General features: G+C 47.8%; 2 protein-coding genes across 10 annotated transcripts; one reads left to right on the forward strand and one right to left on the reverse strand.

Annotated features, from left to right (window-relative positions):
• Window positions 1-6,537: 6,537 nt before the first annotated feature.
• Window positions 6,538-9,971, forward strand: LOC100191767 (uncharacterized). Of its 8 annotated transcripts, XM_035966218.1 has the most exons (6): window positions 6,538-7,388; window positions 7,890-7,955; window positions 8,042-8,145; window positions 8,360-8,416; window positions 8,898-9,447; window positions 9,528-9,971. In XM_035966218.1, the coding sequence occupies exons 1-3, from the start codon at window positions 6,753-6,755 to the stop codon at window positions 8,099-8,101; spliced, it is 762 nt and encodes a 253-aa protein (XP_035822111.1). In that variant the 5' UTR covers window positions 6,538-6,752; the 3' UTR covers window positions 8,102-8,145; window positions 8,360-8,416; window positions 8,898-9,447; window positions 9,528-9,971. The 8 variants fall into 8 exon arrangements, 7 of the variants coding, with proteins under 7 accessions (XP_035822111.1, XP_035822099.1, XP_035822081.1 ...); XM_035966206.1 differs by having other exon boundaries at window positions 8,042-8,416; XM_035966188.1 differs by lacking the exon at window positions 8,360-8,416.
• A 9,274-nt stretch (window positions 9,972-19,245) lies between these two features.
• On the reverse strand, window positions 19,246-23,478 carry ub2 (unbranched2). 2 transcript variants are annotated; one of them, XM_008665363.4, is made up of 3 exons: window positions 22,495-23,478; window positions 20,327-20,463; window positions 19,246-20,230 (listed from the first exon to the last, which is right to left on the reverse strand). In XM_008665363.4, exons 1-3 carry the CDS (start codon window positions 22,881-22,883, stop codon window positions 19,545-19,547), a joined length of 1,212 nt encoding a protein of 403 aa, XP_008663585.1. In that variant the 5' UTR covers window positions 22,884-23,478; the 3' UTR covers window positions 19,246-19,544. The 2 variants fall into 2 exon arrangements, with proteins under 2 accessions (XP_008663585.1, NP_001349184.1); NM_001362255.1 differs by having other exon boundaries at window positions 19,260-20,227; window positions 22,495-23,366.
• Between the last annotated feature and the right edge of the window lie 272 nt (window positions 23,479-23,750).

Below are 23,750 nucleotides of genomic sequence, written 5' to 3' on the forward strand. Positions count from 1 at the left end.
GCCTATGCTACTTACCATGGCTTTAAGCTTTATCAAATGGACGTGAAAAGTGCCTTCCTCAATGGACCAATCAAGGAAGAGGTCTATGTTGAGCAACCTCCCGGCTTTGAAGACAGTGAGTATCCTAACCATGTCTATAAGCTCTCTAAGGCGCTTTATGGGCTCAAGCAAGCCCCAAGAGCATGGTATGAATGCCTTAGAGACTTTCTCATTGCTAATGGCTTCAAAGTCGGAAAAGCCGATCCTACACTCTTTACTAAAACTCTTGAAAATGACTTGTTTGTATGCCAAATTTATGTTGATGATATTATATTTGGGTCTACTAACGAGTCTACATGTGAAGAGTTTAGTAGGATTATGACACAGAAATTCGAGATGTCTATGATGGGGGAGTTGAAGTATTTCTTAGGATTCCAAGTAAAGCAACTCCAAGAGGGCACCTTCATTAGCCAAACGAAGTACACTCAAGATATTCTAACCAAGTTTGGAATGAAGGATGCCAAGCCCATCAAGACTCCCATGGGAACAAATGGGCATCTCGACCTCGACACGGGAGGTAAGTCCGTGGATCAAAAGGTATACCGATCGATGATAGGTTCATTACTCTATTTGTGTGCATCTCGACCGGATATTATGCTTTCCGTTTGCATGTGTGCAAGATTCCAATCCGACCCTAAGGAATCCCACCTTACGGCCGTAAAACGAATCTTGAGATATTTAGCTTATACACCTAAGTTTGGGCTTTGGTACCCTCGGGGATCCACATTTGATTTGATTGGTTATTCGGATGCCGATTGGGCAGGGTGTAAGATTAATAGAAAGAGCACATCGGGGACTTGCCAGTTCTTGGGAAGATCCTTGGTGTCTTGGGCTTCAAAGAAGCAAAATTCGGTCGCTCTTTCTACCGCCGAAGCCGAATATATTGCCGCAGGCCATTGTTGCGCGCAATTGCTTTGGATGAGGCAAACCTTGCGGGACTACGGTTACAAATTAACCAAAGTCCCTTTGCTATGTGATAATGAGAGTGCAATTAAAATGGCCGACAATCCCGTCGAGCATAGCCGCACTAAACACATAGCCATTCGGTATCATTTTCTTAGGGATCACCAACAAAAGGGGGATATCGAGATTTCATACATTAACACTAAAGATCAATTAGCCGATATCTTTACCAAGCCACTTGATGAACAAACTTTTACCAAACTTAGGCATGAGCTCAATATTCTTGATTCTAGAAATTTCTTTTGCTAACTTGCACACATAGCTCATAAATATACCTTTGATCATGTCTTTTTTGTATATGCTATGACTAATGTGTTTTCAAGAGTATTTCAAACCAAGTCATAGGTATATTGAAAGGGAATTGGAGTCTTCGGCGAAGACAAAGGCTTCCACTCCGTAACTCATCCTTCGCCGTCGCTCCAAGAGACTCTCCATCTTTGGGGGAGAGAACAAAAGGACTTCGTCTTTGGTATAATCTTAACTCATTTATTTATGACCAAAGGGGAAGATAGCACTTCAAGGGCTCTAATGATTCCATTTTTGGCGATTCATGCCAAAGGGGGAGAAAGGTTGAGCCCAAAGCAAAAGGACCGCACCACCACCAATTTCAAAAACTTAGTGTTTTCCAAGAGTATTTTTCAATTGGTATCTTATCAAAAGGGGGAGAAAATAGTTTTTCAATTTGAATCATCAAAACCCTCTTGAACACTAAGAGGATGATTTCATTTAGGGGGAGTTTTGTTTAGTCAAAGGAAAGGCATTTGAAACAGGGGGAGGAAATTCCAAAACTTGAAAATGCCTTGCAAACTCTTATTCATTTACCTTTGACTATTTGCAAAAGAACTTTGAAAAGATTTACAAAAGATTTTTGCAAAAACAAAACATGTGGTGCAAGCGTGGTCCAAAATGTTAAATAAGAAAGAAACGATCCATGCATATCTTGTAAATATTTATATTGGCTCAATTCCAAGCAACCTTTGCACTTACATCATACAAACTAGTTCAATTATGCACTTCTATATTTGCTTTGGTTTGTGTTGGCATCAATCACCAAAAAGGGGGAGATTGAAAGGGAATTAGGCTTACAGTTCCTATATAATTTTGGTGGTTGAATTGCCCAACACAAATATTGGACTAACTAGTTTGCTCTAGTGAATAAGTTATACAGGTGCAAAATGTTCACACTTGGCCAATAAAAAGACCAAGTGTTGGGTTCAACACAAGAGCAAAGGAGCAACAGAAGGCTCCTCTGGTCTGGCGCACCGGACTGTCCGGTGTGCCACCGGACATGTCCGGTGCACCAGGGGACTCCAACTCCGAACTGCTCGCCTTCGGGAATTTCCAGAGACCACTCCGCTATAATTCACCGGACTGTCCGGTGCACACCGGACATGTCCGGTGCTCCAAGGAAGGGCGGTCTCTGGAACTCGCCAGCCTCGGGTTTTCACTTCAGGTGCTCCGCTAAAATTCACCGGACTGTCCGGTGTACACCGGACTGTCCGGTGCATCCTCGGAGCAACGGCTACTTCGCACCAACGGCTACCTGCGACGGCATTTAATGCGCGCGCAGCGCGCGCAGAAGTCAGAGTCGCCCATGCCGGCGCACCGGACAGTGAACAGTGCATGTCCGGTGCGCCACCGGACATCAAGGCGGGCCCAGAAGTCAGAACTCCAACGGTCAATTTCCAACGGCACTGATGACGTGGCGGGGGCACCGAACATGTCCGGTGTGCACCGGACTGTCCGGTGCGCCATCGAACAGACGGCCTCCACCAACGGTCAAGTTGGTGGTTGGGGCTATAAATACCCCAACCACCCCACCATTCATGGATCCAAGTTTTCCAGCTTCCAACCACTATACAAGAGCTAGCATTCATTGCAAAGCACACCAAAAGAGATCAAATCCTCTCCCAATCCCACACAAAGCACTAGCGATTAGAGAGAGTGATTTGTAGTGTTCATTTGAGCTCTTGCGCTTGGATCGCTTCTTTTCTTTCGCATTCTTTCTTGTGATCAAACATTCACTTGTAATTGAGGCAAGAGGCACCAATCGTGTGGTGGCCCTTGCGGGAAGTTTGATTCCCAAGTGATTTGAGAAAGGAAGCTCACTCGGTCTAAGGGACCGTTTGAGAGAGGGAAGGGTTGAAAGAGACCCGGCCTTTGTGGCCTCCTCAACGGGGAGTAGGTTTGAGAGAACCGAACCTCGGTAAAACAAATCCACGTGTCTCACTTCATTATTCGCTTGCGATTTGTTTTCCGCCCTCTCTCGTAGACTCGATTATATTTCTAACGCTAACCCGGCTTGTAGTTGTGATTATTTTTGAGCATTTCAGTTTCGCCCTATTCACCCCCCTCTAGGCGACTATCAGGTTACAAGCGTCCACGCAGGAGGGAGCGAGCGGCCCTGCGCGAGCGCCGTCTCGTCCTTCTCCGCGCGGCCAACCCTCTGTAAGAGGGCCCTGGACCTTCCTTTTATAGGCGTAAGGAAAGGATCCAGGTGCACAATGGGGGTGTAGCAGTGTGCTAACGTGTCTAGCGGAGGAGAGCTAGTGCCCTAAGTACATGCCATCGTGGCAGCCGGAGAGGTTTTGGCACCCGGTTCGTGTGGTGTCGTGGCCGTCGAAGGAGCGCTGGAGCCTGGCGGAAGGACAGCTGTCGGGGCTGTCGAGTCCTTGCTGACGTCCTTTTGCTTCCGTAAGGGGGCTGAGAGCCGCCGTCGTCATAGAGCGTGCGGGGCGCCATCATTACTTGTTTAGCGGAGCGAGCCAGATGGGACGCCGGTCTTGTTCCCCGTAGCCTGAGTCAGCTTGGGGTAGGGTAATGATGGCGCCTCCTGTGACGTGGTCGGTCCGAGTCCTGGGTTGGTCGAGGTGGAGGCTCCTCCGAGGTCGAGGTCGAGTCTGTCTTCCAAGGCCGAGGTCGAGTCCGAGCCCCTGGGTCGGGCGAGGCGGAGACCGTCGGCTGAGGCCAGGGCTGAGTCCGAGCCCTGGGGTCGGGCGAAGCGGAGTTCGTCGTCTTCCGGGGCTGAGCCCGAGTCCGAGCCCTGGGGTCGGGCGAAGCGGAGTTCGTCGTCTTCCGGGGCTGAGCCCGAGTCCGAGCCCTGGGGTCGGGCGAAGCGGAGTTTGTCGTCTTCCGGGGCTAAGCCCGAGTCCGAGCCCTGGGGTCGGGCGCAGCAGAGTTCGTCGTCTTCCGGGGCTGAGCCCGAGTCCGAGCCCTAGGGTCGGGCGAAGCGGAGTTCGTCGTCTTCCGGGGCTGAGCCCGAGTCCGAGCCCTGGGGTCGGGTGAAGCGGAGTTCCCTATGCTGCATGAGGCCAGACTTGGCTGCTGTCAGCCTCACTCTGTCGAGTGGCACAGCAGTCGGAGCGGCGCAGGCGGCGCTGTCCTCTTGTCAGGCCGGTCAGTGGAGCGGCGAAATGACTACGGTCACTTCGGCTCTGTCGACTGGAGAGCGCGCGTCAGGATAAAGGTGTCAGGCCACCTTTGCATTAAATGCCTCTGCGATTCGGTCGGTTGGCGTGGCGATTTGTCCAAGGTTGCTTCTTGGTGAAGACTGGGCCTCGGGCGAGCCAAAGGTGTGCCCGTTGCTGGAGGGGGTCCTCGGGCGAGACGTAAATCCTCCGGGGTCGGCTGCCCTTGCTCGAGGCTGGGCTCGGGCGAGGCGTGATCGCGTCCCTCGAATGGACCGATCCTTGACTTAATCGTACCCATCAGGCCTTTGCAGCTTTGTGCTGATGGGGGTTACCAGCTGAGATTTAGGAGTCTTGAGGGTACCCCTAATTATGGTCCCCGACACCTCTACCCGCACAGCCCATGCCCATTCTCATTTTTTGTTCTGTATTTCTTATTCCCCTCTGTCCGCACAGCCCACACCCATTCACATTCCCCCGCACAGCCCACGCCTAACTAAATTTTAAAAACACATTGTCACAAGGGGATTCGAACCACCACCCCCCTCGAGCCAATGTGAGTAGTAGCTACCACTACACCACATGTGTGTTTTTGTCTGCATTTACGACAGAAAAACCGTCTAGTACATCTCTCCACAAGTCCACCTGCTATCCTGGCACAATGCGCAGTAGTAGATAAGTATCACTGAGATTCTTAAATTGTATTTTTGGATGGAGTGAGTAGTGTTTAAAGAAAAACCTTGCTTGCAATTTCTTTTGTTTGAATAATGTTTTGAACTTAAAATCCTTTTTTTGCATGTGTGACATTTATTCTCCGTAATATTTTTTCATGGATCTAACTTATGAGTCATTTTTATAAACCAACGCCAAAGACGAATCCATGTTTCTTACTTGGAAACCCCGAACAAATACCACTAGCAGGAGGCGCTCGCGTTGGCGTCGCTCATCGACGACGAGAAGAAGCTTGGCGACTGCCAGTTCGACCTCTGGAAGCAGTCCTACGTGGCCGCATGCGCCACTGTGGATGACAAGCTTCGGCGTAGCCGTCGCTTGACGCGGTCTAGAGCGACTGCACCACGCTGTCCATCGTCAAGCAGGGAGACCTCACGGTCATCGCCAACGTTGGTGACTCCCGGGTTGTTATAGGCACCGCATCCGACGACGGTGCCATCACGCAGTCCAACTCATCATCCACCTGAAGCCTAACCTGCCACGTAAGTCGCTACTGACCGACCATAAATTATTGTGCGCTAGGACGACTGCCGTTGCTGACGTTGTGTGAGTGTCCTCGAACATGATGTATGCAGAGGAGTAGCATATCCGATGGTGTAACGCCAAGTGTACTACCTCGCTGATGAGCCTGGGTGCACTTCGTATGGTAGCCCAACCAAGAGTCGTCGGGACTGTGGTCCGTGGCATCATCTCGGCGCCGGAGGTGACACAGAGGAGGACCGACAACAATGACCAGTTCGTCATCCTCGCCACCTTCGGGGTAGCTTTTGTGCCGTCCTGCATTTAATTCTCTCCATAAACACACATTTGCCTTTTTGTTTAAGCAAGCACGTATGGTGGTACGTGCTTGATGAATGACGATGTGCGAGGGAACTTCTTTCGGTAGGTGTGGGACATGCTCTCTAACGACGAGACCATGCAGATCGTGACATATATAGAAGTCTGCATGGTACTGATGGTTGCAATGTAGTGGTGAAACAACCAGATTAAAATATTAAAATTTATGTATGACCAAGATCACAAATGAATTATGAAACTTTTTCTCACAATAATATAATACACATTTTATATATAAGTTATCGTGATATTATGGGTCTGTTTGGTTCAACTTTTTTCTGACCAGCTTTTCCGAGATTCTAACTGTGGGGAGAATCTGACTGTGTAGAGAATCTGAGTATCATTAGGATTATGTGCGGAGGAAGATAAAGTTGTCCATGGGGCTCAGGATCTATAAAGTGACGGATTACTACTATTGCGACGACTTAACCGATTATATGTTTATGTTGATTTTGAATGATTTTTACCCAAACGAATTTTATAGAAGCTGACTGAAAAGCTGAGTGTTTGATAGTCCACCGCAGCTTTCGGTGGCCAGAAGCTGCGAGAAGCCGAAACAAAGAGGGGCTATATATTGTGTTGCAACGCACGAACACTATTTAGTTACATATATGTGAGGTAAAAGAAAACGCATTCCCGCTGCTAAAGCCCAACAAACCAAAGCCCAGCCCATCACTCTGCGAAACCGAATTGGCCAAAGCCCGCTACGCCCTCGTCATCGTCCAATGAGACCGCCCCCCCACAGTTTCGTCTTCCTCTTCTCCGACCCCGACCATGGAGCCGGACGCCGATGAGGACTACATGGGAGACCTCTCACGCTTCCTCCCGCCGAGTCCGTCCTCCTCCCCACCGAAGAACCTCGGGCGCCGGAAGCAGCCATCCACGCAGGCGCAGGCGCAGCCGAGGGCGAAGCGCGGGAAGGGTGTGCCGTGGCAGGAGCGGCGGAGGCAGGAGCGCGAGCGGAAGCAGCGGGAGGAGGACGCACGCACGATGGCCGGGCTCGCGGAAGCTATCCCTGAGAGCAACGTAGGGTTCAGGATGTTGAGGCAGATGGGGTACGATCCCGACTCCCGCGCCGGCGCCGGCGCCGAACCGGTCGGCATCGAGATCCGCCGCTCGCGGGCGGGGCTCGGGGCGGAGGAGCCTGTGTTGGCTCCGGCGCCGGCGCCGGCGCCGGTGGAGAAGCCCCGGGAGGTGTCGGAGCGGGAGCGTAGGCAGCAGGAGGAGATGGCGGTAGAGCTAAGGGCGCGGAAGAGCACGCAGTGGAAGGGCCGGAGGGTGGTGTGGGACTACCGCAAGGCCGAGAGGGCACTCGCGCAGCTGGAGAACCGGGAGGTGGAGCCACAGGCACCGGAGGGGGAGGACAAGGAGAAAGGGGCAGAGGAGGAAGAGGATGTGATCACTGAAGAGGTAGTTAATTTCACTCTTTTCCTTGTTCTATGTTGGTCCCATTGTTTAGGATCACAGACTCACAGGCCCAATGTGATTGTGCTATGTGTTATGATTTACAAAACTTGAACTTAGTGAAGTCTGTAGAATTTTGATGGGATCCCCAGAATGTAGTGGAGTCAACACAAAACTGATCATGGTGTTAAATCAGGAACATTACTGTTCAACCATATTAACACCATTGTCGTCGACTCGTCAAGACCGTGTATTGGACACAGAAAAATAAGTCAACCTTGTTTTTTTTTTCTGGCTTCAAGAAGACTAAAACATGGATATGGATAAAGTAAGGAGTAGACTGAGAAGACAGTGAGGTGTAGCATGGATATGGATTGTGAATTCTGCCTCTTGATGGAAAAGACGTCAACGGACGTGTTCTAAAATAATTTGTAAATTCTGAATCCTACTAACTGTGCTGGTGCTGCCAAAGAGGAAGAGATTAATATACCATGTTTTGTTTTGCAGGATTTGCAGCAAATACTGTCTAAGTTGCGTGATCAGTACCAGTATTGCCTTTATTGTGGATGCAAAGTGAGTTTTGTTCTGGAAACTCAAATTTTTTTATACAACATCTTCTATACCTTTTTAAACCGGATGCTTTTTCCTCCTTTGTTCAGTATGAATCACTAGAAGTGCTGTCAAAGGAATGCCCTGGTCCTGATGAGGATGACCATTGATTTGTTGTGTGAAGGTGACAAATAATTGTCTTTGATACAAACAGGTGATGGTTCTATACTCACCATCATCACAATGATGTTCAGTCATGATTGGTGTACTTCATTGGATTCCCAATACATTGGAGCACAAACTTTGTGGTTTGTGCTCTTGTCGTCATCATACGGACACACTAAGCTCTAGAATAGCTTGTTTTGTTGGCTGTATTGGCTACTTTTATACTTCTAGTTAAATAGTTTCTAACTATTATTTTATATCAGGGTGATGAGACCTTAAGTTGACACAAAACAGAATTGTTGCCCTGTAAGTGCTGGAAGGTATATCTTCTAGAGTGATGCCATGCAACCATAACAACAACAAAGCATTTTAGTCTCTGGTAAATTAAAGTAGGTTAGAGTTGAAACTTAAGAGAAACCACAGGTCAAAATTCAGACACGTGGTCCGTGCACCTTTATTCAAGGCTAATTTTTTTGGTATATTCAAGTCTCCATTCTACTGCCTCATCTCATATCAACTCGATGTAACTATCCTGGAGTGTTTGAAGATCATTATCCTGGAGTGTTTGAAGATCGTTTATTATCTACTCGATGCAACGATCTTGAAATTATAAATCTTCCCTTATTGAAAAAAAGAAACCATCATCCACCACCAGAATACCAATTAAGAGTCAGGCATGAGCGACCTAAGGAGGAGTTCATGGAGTGTGGAAGCACCAGCCAAGCACCACAAACTGCACCCCTTGACTAGGTTTACTAGGTTTATGATCTGAATAATTATGTCGCTCTCTCAAACACGCAGGTGCTTCGATGCTTCTAGACTTCCCAAGTCACTAGGATGATTAGGGTATTGGTACCCTTCACATTCTTGAGAAGCTTATTGCAGTGATAAATATATCGATATGAAAATTGAATAGTATTTGTTCTTCGTCGGCCTGGAAAGGTGGGAGTGGATGGAAAGCCACAAGGAGCGTCTGCATATGACATGCTATGCAGCAAAACTGAAGTGGAGCTACATCTTCAGAAATGCCTCATCGAGGCACCAATGCACTTCAGAGCCAGAAGTGAAATGTTGCCGGTGGTGAACAAGCAAACTTTGATTTTGATCTGTGATAATCAGATAACAATTTTGTATCTGCTTTCCAACTGAGCGAGAGAGGGGGCTATACTTGTGGACATCTGCTCAATTTTGTTGTCAGAAGAGAAGTAAGTCTATTTTATGAAACTTCCACTGTACGATGTTGGAATGGAATATCTGTACATTACTGTCAGTCCTGTGTGTCGTCTAAGGATCCATGATTGCTGAATAAATGCCTGGAAAGGGCCACGATCACTGTTGAACATCACAGAAGGTACCATAATACCATATGCTGCAGCATTATTTAGCACGAGGCCGGTTCTTACTTCCTGTTGCATTCCTTCTTTGATCTAGGTTCCTCATCTGTATGCTCTTTGAATCAGACGGTTCTCCAACAGCAATATTTTCAGCTTCTACAGCACAATCAAACCAGTCTTTGGAAATAAAAAGGGAAGGAATGGCATGAAATAGTGATTGGACATAAAAGGAGATAGAAGCATCAAACTTTCCAAGACATTCTGTTTCGTGCAATTCCAAGTCTTGATGCTTTATGTAGAAAATAAAACAATCATACTAATAGCTGGATTTCAGTCCTCATGGATGTTTGCAGTTATTTGCTTGCTTGTGTTCTTACTTGTTATTCTTTGTTTTGCTTGTTTGATTTGGCTAATTGTAAAATAATCTCTATCTGAGTTGGTTAGGTGGCTTGAGTAATACTTAAGTCTTGAGTTTGACTCTGATCGGGAGGTCTGCCTTGTACCAAAGCACAAGTCTAAGGTCTAGCTTTGACCGTTGTTATGCTGAGTGTGTCATTAAGGAAAAAAATTGCTGCAGCCGGCTGCAAACCAGAATGTTTGCAGCTCCTCACAAAAAGGAGGTCTAACCCCACCCGCAACAGCATTAACACAACTAAAACGTTATCTGGTGGACCTGCAGGTGGGGTCAATCCTCATTTTTTGTGAGGCGCTGCAAACATTCTAGTTTGCAGCCGACTACACCAAATTTTTTTCTGACATTAATGGGTGGGATAGGGGTTTAATGTTTTTCTCGACCTGTGTGAGAATGTTTTCTTAATGTAATGCATGAGGGCTCTTATGGTTATAACCTCGTAGGTTGAGTTTTTATTTATTTTTATTTGGCTAAGTAGACAATAATATCATTTTTTTAAAAAAATTTCTTCTGTGGTCAATGGTTTGCATACCTGAACGCTGTTCCTAAATCCTCACTGTTTTTTCTGCTCCATAAATGTTCTACTGTCAGCAAATTCAGTGTCCCAGTCTGTAAAAATTGGGTATCCTTCAACCTCGGCTGTCTTGTTGCGTCTCTTGTAAGTTGACTTTGGCTGGGATTCTTCAATGGAAAGATTTTACACTCCTCCACTTGGAATTTTGTTTCGGTATATCTGTGAACTTATCCCGATTTGTTTAGCAGGAGTTGTTGAGTAATTGTTTCCTGATAGCGAAGCATATGACATTGCCTTGGCAAACACCGACAATCTGCGACCGCTATATATATATATATATATATATATATATATATATATATATATATATATATATATATATATATATATATATATATATATATATATATATATATATATATATATATATATATATATATATATATATATATATATATATATATATATATATATATGTTGGGGACTTGTTCTCAAATGCTAAGAATTAAGAACAAGGCAACATAAAAAGTGTTAAGTGTTAAAGTCCTTCGTCCTTCGAAGCATTATGTCCCTTCGGGAAATAATGAGTTTCGGACGAAGGTCATAAGAGACATACCTTCGTAAACATAACAAGTAATGACGAAGGATTCATATAAAGCATGAAATATAATATAAGCACCATCATAGAATCATTTCTATTTTATTAACATGGAAAAATAGAAATGATTTCAAATTACAAATGTACCTTCGGTCCTGAGAGAAGATAAAAAGTACAAGCGTGACGCAAAAGCAAATGCCAAGTCAACGTGAACAGTACGGGAGTACTGTTCATCTATTTATAGACGCGGGACGCAGCCCACGTAAAATTACATTTATGTCCATTACATTTGTCAATGACTTATGGAAACCTGACAAGGTCCACGTAGTCTTTTCATCTTTAAGTCGGTTCCCCTCTCTGCTATCGCGACGAAGCTTCCCTGCGCACAGCTTCGGCTGTGCACCATCCTTCGTGGAGCTTGGTAATCAGCCCGTCCTTCGTCTGGTTCAGGCTTCGTCCTGACCGCACTTCATGTTCGTAATTCTGAGTCCGAAGGTACCTGTTCACATAATCCACTTGGAAAACATTGTCAAATCATGTTTTTGAGGACCTTCGGAGGACGAAGGCCCCCAACAGTAGCCCCTCGCAATATTAATTTGTTTGAAATAATAAATTCAGATTGCGATATGGACGAAGGCTTTATGCCGAAGGTCCGAAAAAAACACCTTCCCTTTGCTAGAATAGCAACATTCAATGACAAGTGGGGTCTTTCAACTTTCAACGCATCAAGCGTATAAATACGGCCATACCGCAAACTTATTTTGCACGCTTTCTGGCCAACCACTCTTGCTCACTCATTTTTTAGCTCTTGTGCACTGTGATCTGCTAAGCTTTTAGCTTTGAAGCTTCGGCTTTGAAAACAGTTTTTTAGTGTTTCCGAAGATGTCTGAAGCTGCTAAGAAGGCTGCTGCTGAAATGAAGCTGAGTCTTGATAAAGAGAAGAACTTAGGGTTTCTTATAGCAATGTCGAAGACCAACACAGAAAAGATCACCAGGGAAATTCTGGAAGGGCTGTCTGAAGATACTGGTGACAGTGAAAGTTATGATGTGGACAGCGGTGGCGAAGACTCCGAAGATCGCCCCTGGCGACCAAGCCATTCAGTTTATGGTAAATCAACTATCAAAGAGAGTCATCTTGTTAATATGAGAGGAAGGTATTTCCGGGATCTGTCCATTGTGAGGGCGGACGAAGGGGAAAAGACTTGTCCACACCCTGAAGAAAATGAAGTTGTGGTGTACCGAAGCTTTTTGAAAGCCGGATTGCGATTCCCCTTGAGCAGCTTCGTCGTGGAGGTGTTGAAAATCTTCGAAGTCTATCTTCATCAACTTACTCCAGAGGCTATTATAAGGCTAAATATCTTCGTGTGGGCCACGAGAAGCCAAGGTCTGAAGCCTGACGCAAGAAGCTTCTGTAATGTTCATGAATTATTATATGAAACAAAACCTTGGGGCAAAGAACAGTACCATAACAACTTTGGCTGCTACAGCTTCGTCTCTCGGTCCGGGGCAAGCTGTCCCGTGCCAACCTTTCGGAAGAGATGGCCCGGGGATTGGATGACAGAATGGTTTTATGTGAAGAATGACTTATCAGTACGAGAAGACATCAAAGGTATAATTATGCGTCCTATTTGGCAAAGCTTCGGCCTTCGGAGGCCGAAGGTTGAAATGAACGAAGCCGCCGAAGAGTGCCAAAGAGCCTTCGGCGTTGTCTGCTCTTTTATAGGAACAAGGGACTTAGTACAAGAGCATATTGCCTTCAGGGTGTGGCCGCTTGCGGAGAAATGGGAAATGCCACAAGAAATCGTTAAAAAGGCCGACGAAGGTGGACTCGTCAGGTTTAAGTACACTTTTAAATTTGAAGATAAATTTATTGAGCCAGACGATGAGTGGTTGAAAAGCATTGACAATTTAAGTGATGAGCTGCTTGGGACATACTCGAAGGCCGAAGATACTGCAATGTCAGCAGCCTTCGGAGGCCGAAAAAAGAAAAGGCTGAATCGGGTATTTGATGCCATCGGGTTCGTCTACCCTGACTATTGCTACCCCATTCGAAGGCAGAAGAGAAAAAATACAACCTCTGCAAAAGAAGAAACTGCAGCTGCTCCTAGCGAGCCAGAACCGAAAAGGAAGAAGATAAAGGTTCTTACTTATCGACCGCGTTATATTGAACCAGCTTCGGTGCCTGAGTTTACCGGAGAGACTTCTTCGGCCACCGAAGCTGAAAAACCAGCCGAGCCAAGTTTGCTGCCAGAAGTCACAGAAACAGCCGAAATACCAACGAAGACAAAATTGGAGCAATCAAAAATTTTGTTATCAGAAACGAAAGAGAAGGCCGAAGCGCCATTCACAGAAAAAATGGAAGAGATAAAGGAAGCAACCGAGGACTCCAAAACATCAGAAGTTTTGAGTCCTGTGGCAAACATTGAAACAGTAAGTAATCAAAAAGTGCCAGCAGTGACTCCGAAAAGAAGGAGAATGGCTAATGTGCTAGATGTGCTGGAAACGATCAAATCTTCAAGCACCCCTCCGAAGAAGGCTGCCGTCACTCCTGAAACAACAGTCGAAGCTTCGGGTTCTAAAGCTCCAGAGCAAGATACTGAAGCCGAAGCTGGGCCCTCAGAGCCCTCAAAGGCAAAGACCTTGGAAAGTGAGGCAGAAAAAATAACAAAGCCAACTTTTGCTGAAGGAACTGGTGTTGTTACCCCCGAAGCATCCAAAATTCGTGATTATATTTTTCGTCATGCTTCGGGGAAAAAATTAACAGAAAAAGAAGAACAAGAGGCCCAACACTATGCCCAAAAGTTGAAATATCCAAAGGGGGCGTTGATATTTAATGGCAGTGGAGAAGAAGATTCCTTGTATTGCCTCCCCGACAGCAAGGAAATTTCTGTCTGTCGGGAGATGAGCAGAAGCTTCGGATTTCCAACTTTAGAAGACGGACTTTCGGTGCTGTCAAAGAACGATCTGGCTGACAGCCTAGCTTACAACAGTTTAAAGGTGCGACAAATGGAATTCTTATATTTTTGTTGAATTCAAAATTTTTCATTTGTTTAAAACTATTAACACAGACATATTCCTGTCTGCAGGGCCTGATACTCAGCAATGCCCTCAGAGCACAGAAAGATGCTGAGGACGAAGGATGTACTATAGCCCTGAGCAACCTTCGTTCCGAAGTAATTGAACTGAGGAACGAAGGTCTCGAAAAAGACAAAATATTGCATTCCTTAATAAATAAAATAAAAGAAGACGAAGCTATTTTCAAAGGTCAGGCCGAAGCTCAGAAGTGTGAAATTGAAAACCTTCGTAAACAATTAGCCAGAGCTAAAGAGGAATGCATACTTGAAGAAACAAGGCGAGAACTCAGCGACCAATGGGCAAATCATTTAGAAGAAACTGTTAAAGAGCTTCGGTCAGCCAAGAAGAAATGCTTCGACAAATCTATAGAGTGTGTCAAGAAAATAAAAACTAGCTTCGCCAGCGTTGGCGCATTTTCGCAAGAAGAAAACTTTATAAGAGGTAACCCCGAAGGTCCCCTGGAATGGATCAATCATGAGGCGGAGGCCTTCGAGGAAATCCTGAGTAGCCGCGGTGACATCTGCGCTTTTTCTGGTGCCAGAGGGATTGCCACTATTTTGGAGGGGAAAGGATGTGAACATGTAAAGATTTTATCGCAGTCCGAAGCCACCTTGTCCACTGAAGATATAAAAGATCCTTCAGCCGAAGCTAGCGCGGTTGGGGGAAAATTTTTCACCGACATCTGGGACAACGGTGGTAGAGAAATGGCCCAAGAAATCATTCAGAAAAGCGAGAAAGGGATTCATGAGGCTAGAAAAGTAGCCGAGGCTGCTGAGAAAAACGCAGAGCCCGAAGGGCAAATAGGTACTAGCGAATAGTTTTCATTGCATTATAACTTTTAATTTTATAGTTCGCTCGCGATCTGTAATAATGATGTAATAGTATCCCGTCCTCACTCAGATCCTACTAAAGCATCTTCGGGCCCTCAGCCTAAAGATGACGACGAAATTAAAAAGATGGCCGAAGCTATCATGGATCAGGTTGTCGATCGACTGCTGAACGAAGCTGCAGAGATAGTACTTAGGGAAGACTAAGTGCTATTGCAAAAAACATTTGATATATGATTTGTGTAATATTCTGTAATCCTGTATGTAATATACTTGTTTTATGATTCAATTCTTTACGATGCATGAAACTTTAAACACGTACCATTTTTGAGTCTTCGACGAAAAAACACCTTCCCTTCTTTTCATGCTTCGTGAAGAAGAATTTATCATTTATCACGACAATATCCATAGTGTTCTGATAAGAAATATCCAAGCTTCGTAAAAATAATCTCCGAAGCTATACCTCGAAAAATCAATATTGTTTCTCCCTGTAACTTGGCATGATTTGCCCTTTTTCAAAGCATTTTCCGAAGATCGATAACATGCCCCCTTCTTGTGCCACATGCAGCATGATGTATGATGATTATGCTATGCAAAATGATGTGATGATGTTATGTTATGTAGAATGATATTTTGTGCCGAAGATACGCACATTCCTGCAATGGGGCACAATCTTTTGTATCAATACTGACTTTTTCATTATAAGCCTCCCTTAGGAGCTTCTTCGCCTTTTACTTCAGCGGAATCAGCGTTTATTTTTCGCTGTAAGTTCTGCATCCCCTTAGGAACGTCTTTGGAACTTCTTCGCCTTTTACTTAGGCGGTATAAGCTCTGCATTCCCTTAGGAACGTCTTTGGAGCTTCTTCGCCTTTTACTTAGGCGGTATCAGCGTTGACTTTTCGCTGTATGCTCTGCATTCCTTTTGGAACGACTTTGGAGCAGAAAACTTACACTGCGCTCCCTTCGGAACGACTTTTTGTGACTTCGTCAGACTTACTCTGCGTTCCTTAGAACGACTTTTTGTTGCTTCGAAGGATTTTCGATAGTCCGAAGGTCCTTTTTATTATCACAAACCTGTGAAGAAAACATATTTTTCTTGTAGGAATCAACGAAACTAATTACATGAAACCTAAACAATGTCCTTTATTACAAAAAATAAAACTGAATGAAAAAGATTGCTATTAAGGTAGGATATTTGTCAATAGATGTGTTTTGACTCTGGCACGGTGCTGTTGACCGTGCGAGCTTCGGACTGTTCTCTGAAGTCCCTTTGATGTGGAGCATATTGGCTCCCTTCTGGCTGCTGGCCTTGTTGCAACGGAGGTGGAGGCGGGGGCTGTTGCCAGGAAGCTGAAGGCTGACTTGCCGAAGCAGCAGAGAGTGCAGGATGGTTGCCCACATATTCTGGGATGTAGGGCGAATGATACGAAGCAGTGTGCATGACCTGCTTCGGCTGAGCCTGTTGCGCGGCAGCTTCGGCTATCTCTTTTTGCTTCTGAATGGTAACATGACACATCCTGGTAGTATGACCTTTGTTTTCACCACAGAATAAGCAAAATATTCTTCTGGGTTGATCCCCGAATCTTCCGCCGAAGCCCCTGGCGCCTCTGCCTCTTGGAGCTGGTGGTCGGAAGGAGCTTTGCTGTTGCCCCGAAGCCTGTGAAGAGCACTGCGGTCTGTTCTGCTGACTCCCCTTATCATCATTCTGAGTGGAGTTGTGGATGGACCTGACATGCCTCGGATAGGATCTTCCTCCGAAGCCCCTGGTCATTTCGGAAAATCTGAAGGCCTCCTCCCTTCTTTGGCGAAAGTCATTGTCAGCACGAATGTACTCGTCCATCTTTTGGAGCAGCTTCTCCAGGGTCTGAGGAGGCTTCCTAGCAAAGTATTGAGCAGCAGGTCCAGGACGAAGCCCCTTGATCATGGCTTCGGTGACAATTTCATTGGGCACCGTTGGTGCCTGCGCCCTCAAACGCAAGAACCTTCTGACATACGCCTGAAGGTATTCTTCATGATCCTGAGTGCACTGGAACAAGGCTTGAGCAGTGACCGGCTTCGTCTGAAATCCTTGAAAGCTGGTCAATAACATATCCTTCAGCTTCTGCCATGAAGTGATCGTTCCTGGCCGAAGGGAGGAATACCAGGTCTGAGCAACACTCCTGACGGCCATAACGAAAGACTTTGCCATTACTGCAGCATTGCCACCATACGAAGACACTGTTGCTTCGTAACTCATCAAGAACTGCTTCGGGTCCGAATGGCCATCGAACATGGGAAGCTGGGGTGGCTTATAGGACGAAGGCCAAGGTGTAGCCTGCAGCTCAGCGGACAGAGGAGAAGCATCGTCGAAAACAAAATTTCCATGATGAAAATTATCATACCAGTCATCTTCATTGAAGAAGCCCTCCTGATGAAGGTCTTTTTGTTGAGGCCTTCGGTTCTGCTCATCGTGGGTAAGATGACGGACTTCTTCAGAAGCTTCGTCTATCTGCCTCTGCAGCTCAGCTAGCCTGGCCATCTTCTCCTTCTTCCTCTGCACCTGTTGATGTAGCATCTCCATGTCCCTGATCTCTTGGTCTAGTTCATCCTCCTGAATCGTCGGGCTGACAGCCTTCCTCTTCTGGTTTCGGGCCTCCCGGAGAGAGACGGTCTCCTGGTTGGGGTCCAGCGGTTGCAGTGCTGCAGCCCCAGTCGCTGAAGCTTTCTTCGGTGCCATAGCGAGGGTCTATAGCTTCCGAAGGTGTTCAAAAAACTCGAAGTGGAAGTGAGTTCACCGGAGGTGGGCGCCAATGTTGGGGACTTGTTCTCAAATGCTAAGAATTAAGAACAAGGCAACATAAAAAGTGTTAAGTGTTAAAGTCCTTCGTCCTTCGAAGCATTATGTCCCTTCGGGAAATAATGAGTTTCGGACGAAGGTCATAAGAGACATACCTTCGTAAACATAACAAGTAATGACGAAGGATTCATATAAAGCATGAAATATAATATAAGCATCATCATAGAATCATTTCTATTTTATTAACATGGAAAAATAGAAATGATTTCAAATTACAAATGTACCTTCGGTCCTGAGAGAAGATAAAAAGTACAAGCGTGACGCAAAAGCAAATGCCAAGTCAACGTGAACAGTACGGGAGTACTGTTCATCTATTTATAGACGCGGGACGCAGCCCACGTAAAATTACATTTATGTCCATTACATTTGTCAATGACTTATGGAAACCTGACAAGGTCCACGTAGTCTTTTCATCTTTAAGTCGGTTCCCCTCTCTGCTATCGCGACGAAGCTTCCCTGCGCACAGCTTCGGCTGTGCACCATCCTTCGTGGAGCTTGGTAATCAGCCCGTCCTTCGTCTGGTTCAGGCTTCGTCCTGACCGCACTTCATGTTCGTAATTCTGAGTCCGAAGGTACCTGTTCACATAATCCACTTGGAAAACATTGTCAAATCATGTTTTTGAGGACCTTCGGAGGACGAAGGCCCCCAACAATATATATATATATATATATATATATATATATATATATATATATATATATATATATATATATATATATATATATATATTGACAAAGAATCTGCGACCATATTGAAATCTGTCTTTTAACACTGACAATCTGCTCGAGCTTGTAGTCGTGACTCGTGAATGCCCAACCCTACTCTCTCTCGAGCATCTACAGTGTGACGATAGAATCCCTGCACTGTGTGTCGTCTAAGGATCACTGAGCACCGATGGTAAGCCTGGAACGATCACTGTTCATCGTCGCAGGAGCTGCATATGGCGAAAGACGACAGCATTTGCGGTCGATGCAGTTCTATTGGTTTTCTTTCGAGCGTGGGTTCCTCAGAACTGTTCCGACCATCAATCACGCAGCGCAGCGGCAGCTACAGTCCCGACCTGTACAACAGATCCAGAACAGTGAAGAAATCGAGAACGCCGGCTGCTCAACCAACAGTGGAGACTGGACAAAAGAGCGAAGGAAATTGAAACACCTGCGCAGCAGACTGTGTGGTTGGGCAAAAGGGAAATGAATTCGCAAGGGAAGGGGAAAAAATCTTTCGCAGGAAAGGTGCTGGTGTTCTCCACTGAGAAAATTTTGTGGATTTGAAAGAAGCTGCTGCGTGGATCTCATTCTGCCGTCGGTCAGTCTATCAGCAGCAACACCACACCACACCACTGGTGCCAAGAGCATGCTGCAAAGCCGCGCTGTGCCTGTGGTCTCGCTTTACTTAAACAACACCCCCTTGGAACCGATTCTTGGCAATGCCAGGCGGCAACGTTGGAGGGTACAAGCACATTATTATTCAGTAGAAATGATGATGCATGGAGGCGGAGCCATGGTGATGTAAAGACCACAGCAGCGGCAGCATGGACGGGCCAGCAAACGAGTAGAGAACATGAGATTTCTGGATGGTGAACAATGAGATTAATGCATCGCGAGCAAAGTCCCCGACAAGCATACTGGTAACTTCGAACCACGGACGTGTGCCGTCTGTCTACATAGACGCCGCGACAGACGAGTTCATGGTGAAGCACAGAATAAACTAGTCTCCTGACACCGCATCAGTTCATCACTCTTATCATGCTGGATGCTCTAAGCTAAGCAAGCAGCGTGCAGCATCAGACTTTCAGCCTCCTCCATCTCCCTGCGCGGCTAGGATCTGCTGCGCTTTATTTCGGCCCCCGGCCTAGAGCGACCAGTCCATCGTGTTGCCAGCCTGGTCGAACGTGCCCGCGGAGCCCTGATTATTGCGCGGCGCTGGCGGTGCCGCCGACCCTGGCGCTGGCCTGTTTCCCTGCAGGGCGAGCTCGAGCTCACCTGAGAACTGGCCGTGGTGGCTGCTCGAGCCGGAGTGCACCTCGCCGAGGGGGACGTCGTCAGGTGGCAGCTGAGGCACGCTCCGCCCGCCTTCGTGGCCCCAGGAGTCGGTCTCGGTCCAGGGGCTCGGCGCGATGTAGCTACTCGCCGCCATGAGGGAGGGCGCCACAGGGCTGCCGCCGTCGAAACCCGCTGTTGGCGCAGCGTGGCTGTGGCTGTGGCTGTGGGCAGCATCCCATGGCTGAGTTGACAGAAGAGAGAGAGCACAGCTGGAGTCCGCGGGGACTCCTGCAAGGCATCCACCTGGGGGCAGCTCCGGGCCAGGGAACACCGGCGGCCTCGCCGACGACGAGCTACCACCCTCGCTCCCATAGTGGGCGCCGTATCCCGCGACCGCGCCTTGGTGGTGACGAGGATCCAAGCCCGCTTGCCACTGGATACCGCCAGGCACCCTTTCACCACCGGGCCTCACCGCCGGAAACCCACCCCTCATGGCGCTTGAGACCCTCGGGTACGAGAAATCCAGCATGAAGCTTCTGAGCCTGCCGGGCTCTTCTGGACCAAGCACATGAACATTAGCGGTTACAAAAAAAAGACGGGAACTTTGGTCGCCGAGACGACATCACAGGGTAAAAACCAGCTTTTGGTTACCGCCGAGCGACGCAGCGTGACGGCCGTATCGTGACGCAAGGGGTCCAGGCGGCGGCCTCCTCCGGCGCTCGTTGTGGCCTGCGAGGCGTTTGCGGCAGCTCTTCTTTAGCTGGTCGAATTCAGGCAGCTGGTGGAACCTGCGATTGATGCGACAAACAGAGGTGTGTTCATTCACGCGCCCTTGATCCCAGTTTATTACAGGTAATGGAAGTTGGTGGCACAGCAACAGAATTTTTATAAGTAATGGAAGTTGCATTCTATAAATCCACATATACATTGCTGTAGATTCATAGCTTTTGTGTAGAATGCAAACAAATCAGGCAGTAAAAAAGTTCCATGGACCAAGCATAAACCATTTACCATAGTAGTAACTCTTACAGTAGAATAAAGTGCAAGCTGAATGGTGGGACAGTACGTAGCAAGTTGAAGGCACTAGTTTATCTCAGTAGTAGCTAGCAACATGCATAGCGCTTAGCGCGACATGGATATAGGAAACCACACTTTAGGTCAAAGCCAGTGGGAATGCCAGTACAATCATCAAAGAGAGTAACATTTCTCTTCTCCCTAGGTTAGGGTTGTACTACTGCACATCCCCCATTAAAGATTAACATTAACCTCTGTCTTATGCCGCTCATAATGACACCTGCACATCCATACTAAAAAGAAAAGAAAAGCAAAGAGAAAGTGTGTGTGTAATCATTTCATAGAGATGTGTGATGCCGGGCTTAACACAACAGTACACACCCACCAATAATGAGGTTTCCATCTAATAACGCCAAGTGGTACTGGTGGCTGGTCCAACTTAGCTCTTCTCTAATGATATGCCTTGTTGCTATAAGTGGCAGTGTGGTTTAGTAGAGAGCCCCAAATCCAGAACTGTGGCGCCCTTCTCTTTTGCTGGGGACATGAGGACACTCCTGTAGCCTAGTCCTAAAGCACAAAGCCTGCGGTCGCCGCTAGGGTAATGTGTCCAGGCCCTACCCATATCAAATTAGATGCAGCTCGCCACCATCATGTTTAGTTTCTCTCTCTCTCTCTATTGTATGTCAAATTAGATAGATGACTGAATTAAGATTTATGAATGAAAATGCTAATTGTATCCAAAGGAAACAAAGCTGTTCCAGGAACAGTCTAGTTTGGTGTAGCACCTGAAGGGACTAGAAATCCTCCAGATCTTACACCGGATGAACAGGATCGTACAACCTGTAAAGTTGCAGCGCCAAGAACAACACATTGCAAAGGCTACAACTTGTTCTTCCTCGGGGGACCATTTGCATAATGCAAAAAAAAAAAGGGGGGGGGGGGGGGGGGGGGGGGGGGGGGGCGGGGGCGAAGGATGCCCGATGTAGTATGGTTAAGTACAGGGGACAAACAATGTATAATGCTATATTTGAGGCAGGCTAGCTAGCTAAAACAATGGATAGTGTCAACCTGTGCAAAGTTGGGACTCCTCTAAATTAAAATACTACTGCATCGGCAAAGCAAAGACTCCTTTGAAAATTCCTCACTGTTGCTGTTCCTTTTTTGGGGACCACACGTATAACCAGGCTCAAGGCTACTAATCGCTTATTGTAATGGCTTGTTAGCTGACAGGCTTCACTGGGATACCCGAGTAGTATTAGCGGTGGAATCTAATGCAAAGCGAACTGACAGACAGGCAGGGCAGGGCAGGGGCAGGCTGAGTCACATCACTCTATCATATTTTTAGGAGGAGCATCCATCAGACCTACCTGTGCTCATGAGCACCATTCAAGCGAAACATTAAAGCGTAGCAGTAATGCCAAAGCAGCTTTTGTTTTTTTCCTCCTTCGTTCTTGTTCAGCTTCAGGAGGAGAAGCCGTCGCCATAGATGAAATGGGATGGAAGCTCCGTCAAACCGAGCCAAGTTTCTTTCCCTAGCTCCCACTGTTTAGCGCATCTATAGTTTTGTAGCGTGTCCGTGGTATGATGGACCTGAAACCGTCTGGTCTTCGTCTAGGTAGCCTCCCTAAAACCCTAGACTGTGAATGAAGGGAGTGGGACTGGAAAAAAAAACACGGGGGAGCAGACTGCAGAGCGAATGCAACCAACAAGTGACAACTGGAAACAATCAATTGAATGAGAGGTGGAGGTGGAAGAGGGGGGGAGTGCAACTGTGCAGCAATGGCGGGGCGGGGCTGGGTGGTGACCTGCTGCACTGCTGGCAGAAGCGCTGCTCGAGGCCGTTGACGAGGACGCGGGGCTCCTTGGAGTGCATTTTGCACACCTTGTGGCGGCAGTAGTAGGCGGGCTTGACGTCGGTGAGGTCAACGTTGCAGCCGTCGACCTGGCAGCGCGCGGGCGCGGGCGCCGTCGAGGGGCCCGCGCCGCCGGCCGCGGCCCTGCCCCTCCTGCCGCCGCCGGCCGGGGCCCTAGGCGAAGCGGCCGGCGGCGACGGCTGCTGCGTCGCTGGAGGCGCGGGCGCGCTGCCACCGCCGCTGCTGCTGCCGCTGCTGGAGCCGGCGGCGTCCTCGAAGTAGATCTTCTTGCCGAACTTGAGGCCGTGCAGCTGGTCGTCCCCGCCACCGCCGGACTCCATTGCGGCGGCGACGAGACTTGTGAACGTGCGTGGGGCCGTGGGTACGGCAGCGCGAGAGGGCGGGCCGGTGGGGCGGGGGGAGGGGGAGGCGGGGTGGTGTTGGTCCGGGCGTCCGGCTGGCTGGAGCTGGACTGGCTCCCTCTCTTCTCTCTCCTCCTCCGAGAGGGAGGGAAGAGAGTGAGGGAGGGAGGTGGCGAAGGAGAGGGACAGCAGCGGGACTCGCTGTTGCCTTTAAAAACAACTTCCTCTCTCTTCTTCCACTCCCTCCTTCCTGCACTGTGGGCGTGTGATACGAGCTGCAGGCTGCAGCCCACCACCACCAGCACGGTCACGAAGCAGGCAGCATCCCTGTATGGCTGTGGCTGTCTCCTCGCGCACGCACACGAGCCGGCCTAGCTAGCCGCGCCCGCGCCCGCGCCACGCCGCGCCACCGCCACCTTTCGCTTCCATCTGCTGCCTTGTGGGGATTCCCTGCTTGCTTGGTTTGGCTGGTAGGTATGAGGGAGCGTCTCCACTCGCCACCTGCCGAGGGCTTTTTGTAGACGCCAGGGACGGGCGGAGGGAGGCTGCGCAAGCTTGTGGGCTTGTGGCGGCACCGCGCGCAACATCATCAGATTTTATCTCCTACATTTCTCTTTTCTGCAACGGGTTTTCTCCTAAATTCTTCCGCTCCCTACCTCAGCCATAAAATATTATTTTACCTAACTAACAAATAATGCGCGCGCACGACATTTCAGACAAAGGGTTGGTTTGCTCAGACTGGCCGCAGCGCTTGCGACGCCGTGACCCCTCCTCTGTCTCTCACGTACGGGATCTCTAGGCCCGCAGCGACTGACACTAAAGAGCCCCTACGCGCTGCAGCGTAAG

Source organism: Zea mays, chromosome 1 (assembly GCF_902167145.1).
Source record: "Zea mays cultivar B73 chromosome 1, Zm-B73-REFERENCE-NAM-5.0, whole genome shotgun sequence".
Classification (NCBI taxonomy): Eukaryota; Viridiplantae; Streptophyta; class Magnoliopsida; order Poales; family Poaceae; genus Zea; species Zea mays.

Coding starts and splice junctions, on each gene's coding strand:
- LOC100191767 (XM_035966206.1), top strand. CDS start 6,753: ATGGAGCCGGACGCCGATGAGGACTACATGGGAGACCTCTCACGCTTC. Junction 7,389..7,889: donor AGGATGTGATCACTGAAGAG/GTAGTTAATTTC, acceptor TTTGTTTTGCAG/GATTTGCAGCAAATACTGTC. Junction 7,956..8,041: donor GCCTTTATTGTGGATGCAAA/GTGAGTTTTGTT, acceptor TCCTTTGTTCAG/TATGAATCACTAGAAGTGCT.
- ub2 (XM_008665363.4), bottom strand. CDS start 22,883: ATGGAGTCCGGCGGTGGCGGGGACGACCAGCTGCACGGCCTCAAGTTC. Junction 20,464..22,494: donor TTCTGCCAGCAGTGCAGCAG/GTCACCACCCAG, acceptor CATCAATCGCAG/GTTCCACCAGCTGCCTGAAT. Junction 20,231..20,326: donor TCACGCTGCGTCGCTCGGCG/GTAACCAAAAGC, acceptor TGCTTGGTCCAG/AAGAGCCCGGCAGGCTCAGA.